Below are 10,885 nucleotides of genomic sequence, written 5' to 3'. Positions count from 1 at the left end.
GATTGGCACGTGAAGTGCCATAGTGTTCTTTATTTACAAATTATCATCCATCAGATTTCGAGGCTCATAATAGTACTATTGCCTTTATTGACATTTCTTAGGTTTAGTCTCTCGTTAACCTACATAGGTTCTTGTTGGCAAAGAAATTTAATGGAGAACCTTCACTTACCTCACGTAATTATATACTAAAAGTTTAAAAATTGTAATATTCGGTCTTCATGCTTAAAAATTTTATATTGTCACATATTCGTTATGATTTTCTGTTAAATCTTAATGAAAGTTCCAAGAATATCCAAAATATATACCTTTATTTTTAATTTTTAATATTTTTTTGCTGCGGATGACCCATGACCAGGCTTTGGACCAGGCATGCGACCATATACTTCGGCATCATTCCAATGACTTAAGTTTTGTTTTGTTTTGTTAATTTTTTATTTTTTTTATTTTTTCTAAATAATTTTTCTTAAAGAGTACATTTTTATTTTTATAAATTTTACAGAGTTATAAAGAATATTTCACATGTTTACCGTTTGATTTAACGGTAAACTCTAACGGCAAGAATAACATTAAAAAATTCTAAAACATGAGAATTCAACATTGCAACTTTTTAAACTTTAAATCTATTATTACAAAAATGCCAAAACATCAGGGACTAAGTGAAGTTATCCCTAATTTAATGTTACTTTCACATAGGTTGCTTGTTGGAAGAAATGAGGAAAAGGTCGGGCTAGTAGCTAATTAATTGCCTTTTATTATTATTATTATTATTAATTTTGTATATGTCTATATTTGAATTGCTTAATCAAAATGGCAGAAGTCACTTTCTGCCTCTGCCTTGGATTGCAACATTTCCAATTTTGCTGTGCAGAGTGAACGGTTTGAAATCTAAAACGTGGATATAATTAAGTACATTGTAGCTTAATTGAAAAAAGCACGAAGAAATACAAAGAGAAGGTTGAAATTAAAGATGCTCATCCTAATTTTGTGGATTTTTCATGCAAATACATATTTCTTCCCATAATATATGGATTATTTGCATATACGGAAGCTCTAATATTTAGGACCATCCCAAAAGAGTGGTGAGAATATAAATGAGCAGCAGAGATAAGGGGTAGAGAAGATATGCTATAATTCCAGTCCAGAATGGGAATTTGGGGCAGAAGCTGGTAAAGAGACTCATCCCAGTGCATACAAGTAGAACAACAAGAACTTCAGCTGAGACATCCCACGACAAATCCCGTATGTAAACAAGAGCCAAGAAAGTGGCTAAGCCCATCATGTTGTTCATGAATACTCCATTATAAATCTGCCAAAAAACCTTTCCAACTGTCAAATAATATTATCTTATAATTACTGTTCAAAAAGAATGAATCGATCAATATAAACAAATGTTGAAGACAACTTACAAGTTACTGACCTAAAATTAATATATGCTACCAAATTAAGAAAACAATGAATAAAAATGTCTTGCTGATCCTCTAATTCAAAATAACGTGTCTCACTTAGAATTATTATTTTTCCACTATTTATTTGTCTCCTTTTCAAAACACAAATAAATAAATAAACTTATTAACTTTATGTAAATCAAAGTGGCCCCTCCCTCTCCCTCCCAATTCATAATATTAATGCCTCTCTACTTAGGTCAACTACTTTTTTCTCTTTTTTTTCCCCCATTTAGTTTTCCCTCCAAAACATACATATAAATAAATAAAAAAAAAATTAAAATAAAATTATATTTTTTCATAATTTGACTAAAAAAAATATTATTTAGTGTCGCTTGAATAGTGGCCCCCTCCAAAAACACATTCAAAAAATATTTAATATTAGGGTATTTGGTTAGAAAGTAAAAAAAAAAAATAATAATAATTCAAATTGGTATAGTTATTTGGATCGATCATACCGCCAAAAAAGGCATCTAACTTTTTCTATTTGATTTTTTTTTCTTTTTTTTTTTAAAAAAATAAACCTCTGATCATCAATGCTACTACATTTTATTTAATTTTTTTGGAATTTCTATATATGTTGCTTCTTGAAAATTTTCAGATATGTTGTCAAACTTTCACATGAGAATTTACTTTCTCAATTTACTCTTAAGTAGTCAAATTATCTTTCGAAATTTTTATATTTGGATTTTTCTTTTAAGGTATAATGTGTTGATGAATTTATAGACATTCTTTATATATTTTAATTTTACAAAATATATACTTGTAGTTAATGTGTTGATGAATATATAAACGTTTCAAAATATGAAAAACTATGTTAGAAAAAAAAAACTAAATAAATTAATGTAAAAAATAAATTACAAACTACATTTATATGTTTTAAATGATAATTAAATAATATTTAATTTTATATTTATATTATTTAATATTTTTGACAAACAATTTTATTTTAGCTCTTTCTTTTAATCTTTCTCCTGAGCCAAAATCTTGAGTCTCTTTTAGGTGCTATACATATATATTAGAGATAATCAAATGATCAAATATGAGTTTGAGAGAGAGAAAAAAAACCTCAGAAAAGGTTAAGGAGATAGCTTTTCCTGTCTTCTCTCTGGCAGAAGTAATTGCGTTCAGTGCCTGTCTGTAGTTCATAGCTAAGGGTATGACAACATATGATACCCCGAAAGAGGAGATGTTTACAGCACTGGAGAACTCCTGGAGAGTTTCCAGAAGGGGTTGTGCAAGCAGAATCATGATAGCAGTTCCTAGAACAATCAGAAAAGCTGCCTTAACATAATTCAACCAACCTTTATCAGTTCCCTTAGTACTCTCCTTTTTCTGAGCCACTAGACTCACCTGTTCTTCACTTGTTTTCTGCAACGACAGAGACTCAACGATCATGGCGATAATATATATATATATATATATTGTTATGTTTAGTGTAAAACAGACGTTGCTATTGGTCAATCTTTACCTTGGATGTGCTGCCAGAAAACTTTGGCCTGTCATGATCTTGATTGCTGGCAGATTGTTGAGAAGCAGAAAGCCAGTTTGAGATTCCTTTGACGAACTCAGTTTCAATGATATTAGAATCACCAGATATGTCAAACTCCTCCATCACCTTTCCTTCGAGGTCAACCTCTTTTAAACCTCCTTTTATTTGTAGTCCCAAGATTAAAGCTCTCAGTTCCTTAGGAGATATATATTTGTCATTATTCTTGTCAATTTTCTGAAAAAGCCTACAAATATATGAAGTGACTAACCGTTAGAATATTAGATGATTAAATTGATCGTATCCTCTTATCAATCTAAGTTTTTAGGATATATAAATGGTGATATAACGTGATATTAGAGTCAAATCATTTAGTTCAAATCATAACTCTACAATTCATCTTATTTCAGTTGAATATTTTACGTGTTGGATCTCACTTATTAAATGAGAATTTGAATTTATACATGACGGTGAGTGTAAGAATATTGAATGATTAAATAAGTGGTGATTTAACTCTAGCTAACTATGAGAGAACAGCAATCCTTGAAAATCCCAATGAGTAAAGGACCTTTGAGTAGAATTTAGGAAGCTTACTCTCTTATAAGTGTTAGGCTAGGTCTGCCACCAGCAGTGAGAAGGCTCGGAAGTAGGTTTTTCTGAACATGCTTACGCAAGGAGTATTCAAGTCTTCTACTCTGAATCCATGGCTGGAATACCTGCACCAATATTGTCGTCCATTTTCTAAGAAAAAGGTAATCAATATAGATATGCATCTTACAAATATGAAAGTCAACGAGTTAACTAGATAAATGATCAGCATAACCATTACAGTTTCACACACACACACACACACACACATATATATATATATATATCCGCTGGGGAACAATTCTCACGCTAATGGAATTTTGTGTTACCTGATAGGTGAAGTAAACGAAGAGGAAAGAAAGCGTAACAAGGAGTGCAACTAAGACTACTATTCGTGTCCCTGAAGATGAATTGAGAACTTTTGCCATTTGTAGAATGAGAAATGGGATCATCGATACAATCATTATTCTTGAAGTATAGTAGGTCTCAATATCAATGCTTACACCATAACCTGCACAAGAGAGAGAGAGAGAGAGAGAGAGAGAGAGAGAGAGAGGCATCAATACAGTGATAAGGATGTTTTATTTGAATAAGGATCGATGATAATTAACTGTTTGTATCGGTAATTTTAGCGGTTAATGTGAGAAAGTTCATATAAAATTCACCTGACTGGATAAGTGGTTGAAAAATTTAAAATTTATTTAAGCAGGTGAATCTCATATAAGTTATTTCATATTAATCGCTCAAATTGCTAACAATATATTCGCACATAGCTAATTTCTATGGATCTCAATTCTAGTTTATGCAATTCACAAGGGTAAAGAAAAAAACCAGTTAAACTGAATGGTGTCTTATTTTCCTCCACATCTGATGAATCAGCAGCTGAAGGCTGTGAAAGATCATAGCTTCCAAAAGCAACAACAGAACCCCAGATTAAAGTAAGAAGCATGACTGTTGATCCTGTAAGTAAGCCCATTCCCATTGTTACCAGTGTTTCAACCGTATCTGTACTAGCTGTCACTCCAGTCACTTCAAACAAACAAGCACTTAATGAGATTACAGTAGTGTTTGGTTCTGAACCCAGGAAAGTTATAGCTCTATATCATACTAATTAATAATAATGTAATTTAACAATTTAGATGTTCCAAAGAGTAAAAATGAGAACTTATTAGCTAGCTAGAGATATAAATGTTGAGCAATTTTTGTCCAGAACTATTAATAACTATAACTAATATATATATATATATATATATGTTAGGAAAATAGCAAATCCTCTACGCGCGTGCTACTGGAAAAGAGGTGCTTCAAATTTGTCTATTCCAATGCCTTGAGGATGTACTAACAAGTTCTTTAAGAATAAAGTCAGAAATAACAGAATAAGTACGGTTAGGGATACTATGATTTTTACTATAAATTTCTTTACAAATTAATGTGAGAGTCTATAACGGTAAAAGAGTAATACTATTTAATAGATTGCTATACAAAAATTGTCTATACAATTAGAATGATATGACAGCAAAAATTAACTTTTTCTTTTAAAATTGTTGATCTAAGGTAGACTTTCACAATTATATCATCAGGTTATATGCATTGTATAACAGTCTACTAATAACATTACTCTTAGTTAAATGATTAAGTAAAAAATCTGACTTGTCAATTTAATTAGTTAGTAGTTGACTTGTAAATTATATACTCTTAATCATTTCACCAATTAAAGACTACTAAATTTGTAATAAAATTATTGTAAAAGATTGTAATACCCCCAAATAGTTTTCATAATAGCATAATTAATTATTATCCAAAGAGTTTTCTTTTCCACGGAAGAAAGTGAACTTAATTGGTGGATGTAGAATGTTTAATTAGGAACGCAAAATTTTGCTTGTAGTAGTTTCCATTTCTAACGCCATGTTTGGGTAATACTTGTTTCTTTTTTTTTTTTTTTTTTTTCAAAAATATGTTTTTTTTTAAAAAAAAAAAAAAAATTCAAATTCTACTTAAATTTTATCCAATTTTTTTCAATCTTGTCTTACGTTCTCTAAACCATCCAAATATAATTTCAAAAAGTAAATTTTCTTGATATTTGTAATTTTTATTATAATAAAAAATAATATAATATAATATGAAAAAATTGCACACCGAAACGAGTCTAAATTTCTTTAAGAAAAGAGGACCTAATTGATTAAAAAATGAGAGATCATTCTGAGCCAACTTCTATAATTTTCAATTGATTTACTTTCCAGTACATTCGTCTATACAGATTGATTTCTTTGCTAAGAAGAAAGTACTTCGCCCCCCATTGAGGAAGAGGAAGTAAAGAAAAATAATAATATATAACATAAAAGACTAGAACCAAAAAGATAAGGAAAAAGCATGACCAATCAATATGGTAATTTAATATTCTAATTTTTTTTTTCCCAACTCTTAATTATCATTGTTTTAGTTGACTTAATGTGTCCATTTTGCAATTTTCAAAGAGAGAGATCGAGATAAGAGATCAGCAGACATAATCTTCTCACGTACGTACATTGCATGTGGATATATATATATATAATATATCATATTTTAAAGGGTATATTTTCTTTCTTTAATTATATTCAACCTAAAGCGATATAAAGCAATCTATAATATTTAACACCATTTTCAGATATAGATCTAAGTAATGGGATCACTTTAGAGAGTAATCCTAGATCTCTCTAATTATATATGTTTCCTAAGAATTAAGTTGATTGCTTGCAAATAGATCATTGGTCATCTGTATTAGTTCATTGTACTTTGAATCAAAGATTAAAATCTGCACCCTTTGTAGAAGAAATTAAAGGGTTAACATATAAAAAAATGGTGAGAGAGTGATCGAGGTGGAAGCTTAATTGATTACCTAGTATCAAAACGACCTGCGGGATAGTGCCAAGGATTTGGAATACGCTGGCACCGAAGACACCAGTTTCAAACATTTGAAAGAAAAGGTTAGACCCATTCGAAACATACGTCCCTGCCATGGACAGCAAGACCTCGTATACCACTATCATGAACAGCTGCCCCCAAACCTCTGTTGTGCAAGGCAGGAAGCCATAGATGGGCTCGCAAGTCACTGTTGTTGCTTTGAATTCCAATTCAATGATTGGATGATCAGACTGCAGGCTAATTACATGCTGCATGCCATCGGATATCAGGCTGCTGCTCGAATTATTGCTCAACGAACGGCTCTCTCCTAAATGGGTCGTTATTATTAGTAGGGTTAAGAGAAGGATTTGAGAGACTCTTGACATTGTAGCTCTTGAAGAAGAAGAAGAAGAAGAAGAAGAAGAAGAAGAAGAAAAGCTGAAGATGGACTTAATTGGTAGCAACTTTGGCCAATTTAAAAAGGTTTTTGGACGCACAACTTGTAAAGTCTACAGAGAGCAGTCCTCCTCGGCTTTCCCCCCTAGTTTTCAAATGAAATAAAATTAAAAAAAAAAACAAAACAAAAGGAAAGCTACGTGTAGTTAATATATATATATATATAATTGAGGTAGCGTGCAAGCATTCAGATTTGGATAACGAGCATTTGTAACCAAAGGTCAACTAATTAACCACGTCATGCGGGTGTGGTAATGCCATTTGTAATAATCAAGGTAAAACGCTTGCTACATTTGCATTATCATTCTAAAAATGATTAGTTAAGTTGTAATTAGAACTCTCTAAAATCGTTTATAAAGCTAGTTCAATTGACCTAACACTCATTAACTTATTTACAATTCATTCATTCATTCTATACGGACTAATCATCTTCTCAATATGGAACTGTAGTATTACAAATTGACTTTAACGGTCTTAATTGAAGCATGAGCATTTTTTCATGGGAATTGGAGCAATGAGAGTTTGAATTTGTCGTTTCACAATACTCGGTCAAAAACACACTGTATTACAGCTTTCAACATATGACTTTGAAGGCTAAGAAAAATTCCATCTCATAGCTATCTGGTTTTGAGGACATCTTGATCTTGTGTGTACCAAAACTTTTGAAAACGATTTCACATTATCCTTGCCTCCACTTCCCTTTTAGAAGTGTACGATTTTAGTAAAATTACTTATCAATAATAATAATAATAATAATAATTATAACTTATTTGATTCAATTTACATTTCTTTGAATTTGGCTTAGGTTCTGTGATTTTTTTTAACAGTTCAGAATTAATCTTTCTTTTCTTCTTTTCATTTTTTTTTTTTTCATGAAAGCTTGAAATTAAATCTTGACCGTTAAAAAAACAAAACATAATACAATTTTTTTTTATTTTTTTTTATTTTTTTTTTTACATCTAAGCCAGATTGCTTAAATTAGACTGCATAAATGGGTCATGGATCCTTACAGGACAGAGGCACAAGACGTGAATATTCAGCCATTGCACATGATCTTATTTCTTATAACCCACAGACACAGAAATAATTGAGTTTAATAAGATTTTGATATCATATTGAATGCGTAACAAAATGAGCTAACAGTCCATTGGGTGAGTAGATGGGTGCACGAGGAATTTTCCAAGGTATATATATATATATATATATATTTATATTATTTAGTAGGTGTTGAATAAATATTATATGAAAGTGGAGAGCCAATGCAGGGCTCTAAACAAATGAAGAGAAATTCTCGAGTAATGACAAAACACTACATGTGGGATGTAAGCAGATTAAACTTAGTTTAATTTTTCAAGATGAGCTGACAATGGAAGATCTCAATTTGCATGTGGCTTCCATCTACCCCCCCATTTTCAGTTATATAAACATGTGCTCGATGCAATACTTTTTTCTCCCTCTCGGAAAAATAAAAGGGATCAAATCAAATGAGGATTTGGATACTCAGTAATTTACTGTTCGGATTGCTAGCGATTCGAATAACAAATGTAAGAGAGCATCAATGAGAAGTCTCTTGCCCCAACAAAAGAGCAGGCTACCCGAGACCTGCTTGAACAAGTGATCTCCATAAGAGATCTCTCATATTTGCTAGAAATCTCTAACATATGGTTAACATTCAATCAACCACTATGTCGTACAAATCTCATGCAACAGCTAATCAAGATCTCACTGCTGCAGAATTATTAAAGAAAAAATATTTTTTTTTAAAAAAATAAAAATAAAAATTAGAGTGTAAATGAATCCAGCGTAAAATTTCGTATCCTATATTTCAACACGAGAAATAAATAATGCAAGCAGCTCATCCATGACTGCACAGTTCTCAAGATTAATACATATAATTACAAGAAAATTCCTAACCTAACTGATCTAGGCCATAGGAATTGCTTCCCTCAATAGCAAGGTCAGTGGCCAGTAGCATTATGACGATGGTTCTGGTAAAAATGTGGAGCAGCCTCTCTTAGCCAAGAAGGATCTATGGAGATCACATTGCGCATGTACTGCCGATCAGTTGAGACAATAGAATGGTATATAATCCATTTTGGGTTAACTCTGCATGATAAATATATTTTTAGACGAAATAAGAAAAGCTATTGCATGCGCACCACCAACCACATACCGACCAAACAATAAGACATTGTGAATGGAGCACAAAAAAGGAGAAACAGCCATAAGGCTGCAGAGTGGATCAGGTAGGAAAAACAAACGAGAATACAGACATATACAAAAATGTACTAGACTGATTAAACAAAAGAAAACATCGGGGGTGCACAGGCCTCCTAGAATTGATGCACCTTGGTACACAAAAATGTGAAATGAATACCCTATATTGGAAACAGTAGCAATATCTAAGGAGAGAAAACAGAGAAACTGTTAGAGACAAAAATGTAAGGCACATGCACATCTGACACAAGGGGCAACTCGAAACATTTTGATAGTTTATAGATCCAAGTTGCAGAGTCATAGTTTTTTGGAGGTGTAAACGCAAATAGTGTCATAGTTTTGGGGGAAGTTGTAATTTATCCAAAAAAAAATAAAATACTTAAAGTTCCTTGATCACAGATCGAGTCAAATATCAGTCCAATTTCTGTACGAACCTGAATAACACAGATGATGGGTGAATATACACTTCTTGAGACCCTCTGACAGTCTTGTACATCCCATTGTGGGTGAATGCCTTTGACAAAATAAAAAACAAAAATTTATTGGGACATTCACTAGAAAATTGTTAAAGCGAAAGTGTGAGAATAAATGGATTTGTCCAGAAGATGAAGATAAATTTATATTCCAAAAAGAATACTAGTGATCATTCAAGATAAGGAAAATACTCACTTCTATACGACACGCATTAGCGAAAAAGCCAGCAGTAACTGCCTTTCTTACCACCTGGAAGAGATTAAAAACAATAGAACATTAACCATCTCAAATTGTTCAGAATATTAACAACACAAGGTTGCTTGCTCTAAAATCAATAACTAATTCAAAGTTCCAAGGCACAAATGTTCTGGAAATGAGGACAAGCCAATGAAGAATGGAGCAATTAGCCTTAGAGATCCTCAAACCTGACCAAATATCTTTAACCATTTATATGTATACATATAATCTTATGCAGGTTATATATATATATATATATATATAGGCCAACATATCCTTATATTGTAATGGTTTAAAAACACTACATAGCTTCTAATTGTTTACAGGTAAAAATAGCATGGCATCTTTCAGTGACAAATGGGATAGGGGCAGAGAAAGGAAAAAACTGTAAGATTTCACATAGTGGTCCACGGATGGATATATTTGTTGGTTCTAATGCTTGATTTTAAGATGAGAATAAATCTTTTAGAGGGCAGTATTATCATCTCAGTAACTGGCCTATAAACTTACCTGCATATCTCTTTCAGAAGATTTCAAGACTATGCCTAATCTCTGTGCTATTCTTCTGAGTTGTTCTCTAGTTTCAATAACCTTTTTCTGCACAATATTTACACCAATATCAACATAGCCACTATACACAGGAAGTGCACAAGGTGACAATATTTCAAAGCAATTAAATTTACAGCCATTAAGGTGTAGGAACTGAAAAGAACAGAAGGTAAACCATTTCATAAATTGGCCATCGGTGACCAAATGGTGTCTCCTCGAATACATGGGACGTGTGATGTCAACGATCAAATATTTATTAGATGCATGAGTTACATTTACCTATAAAATACATTCTTAAATATTTTAAAGCAGCTACGCACCATGGCTTGGTAGTTCACATAGTTCTTATGACACCATTGAGAAGATTTGCCAGATTGAAGAAACCCTTTGTAAACATTTAGGAATGTCACATGGTCACCCTGCATTTATTACACAATGATTATCCAGCAGAGAAAGATATCATATATAACACCAAAAGGCAAAGTACACATGCCAAAGTACAAAAAGCAATGATATTTAACAGATCTAAAACTCACATGAAGATAATAAATTT

At 31.9% G+C, this 10,885-nt stretch overlaps 2 protein-coding genes across 5 annotated transcripts in view; both read right to left on the bottom strand.

Moving 5' to 3' along the window:
- Positions 1 to 794: 794 nt before the first annotated feature.
- On the bottom strand, positions 795 to 6,866 carry LOC133867592 (sodium/calcium exchanger NCL2-like). Its single transcript, XM_062304337.1, has 7 exons — positions 6,395 to 6,866; positions 4,351 to 4,548; positions 3,849 to 4,030; positions 3,526 to 3,647; positions 2,914 to 3,178; positions 2,511 to 2,813; positions 795 to 1,306 (listed from the first exon to the last, which is right to left on the bottom strand). Exons 1-7 carry the CDS (start codon positions 6,783 to 6,785, stop codon positions 1,058 to 1,060), a joined length of 1,710 nt encoding a protein of 569 aa, XP_062160321.1. The 5' UTR covers positions 6,786 to 6,866; the 3' UTR covers positions 795 to 1,057.
- Positions 6,867 to 8,591: 1,725 nt separating this feature from the next.
- The window catches only part of LOC133868649 (probable pre-mRNA-splicing factor ATP-dependent RNA helicase DEAH9), a 33,771-nt gene continuing 31,477 nt past the window's right edge, over positions 8,592 to 10,885 (bottom strand). For all 4 annotated transcript variants that reach the window (XM_062305580.1, XM_062305583.1, XM_062305581.1 and 1 more), the window contains 5 exons: positions 10,653 to 10,751; positions 10,294 to 10,380; positions 9,742 to 9,795; positions 9,507 to 9,586; positions 8,592 to 8,961 (listed from right to left, as the gene is read on the bottom strand). In XM_062305580.1, coding sequence (XP_062161564.1) covers positions 8,814 to 8,961; positions 9,507 to 9,586; positions 9,742 to 9,795; positions 10,294 to 10,380; positions 10,653 to 10,751 — 468 coding nt within the window. In that variant the 3' untranslated portion in view covers positions 8,592 to 8,813. The remainder of the gene's footprint in view (positions 8,962 to 9,506; positions 9,587 to 9,741; positions 9,796 to 10,293; positions 10,381 to 10,652; positions 10,752 to 10,885) is intronic.

The sequence above is a fragment of the Alnus glutinosa genome, chromosome 5 (assembly GCF_958979055.1).
Source record: "Alnus glutinosa chromosome 5, dhAlnGlut1.1, whole genome shotgun sequence".
NCBI classification, from domain to species: domain Eukaryota; kingdom Viridiplantae; phylum Streptophyta; class Magnoliopsida; order Fagales; family Betulaceae; genus Alnus; species Alnus glutinosa.
Note: the sequence above shows the minus strand (reverse complement) of the source record. Positions and strands in the feature narration are given on the sequence as shown.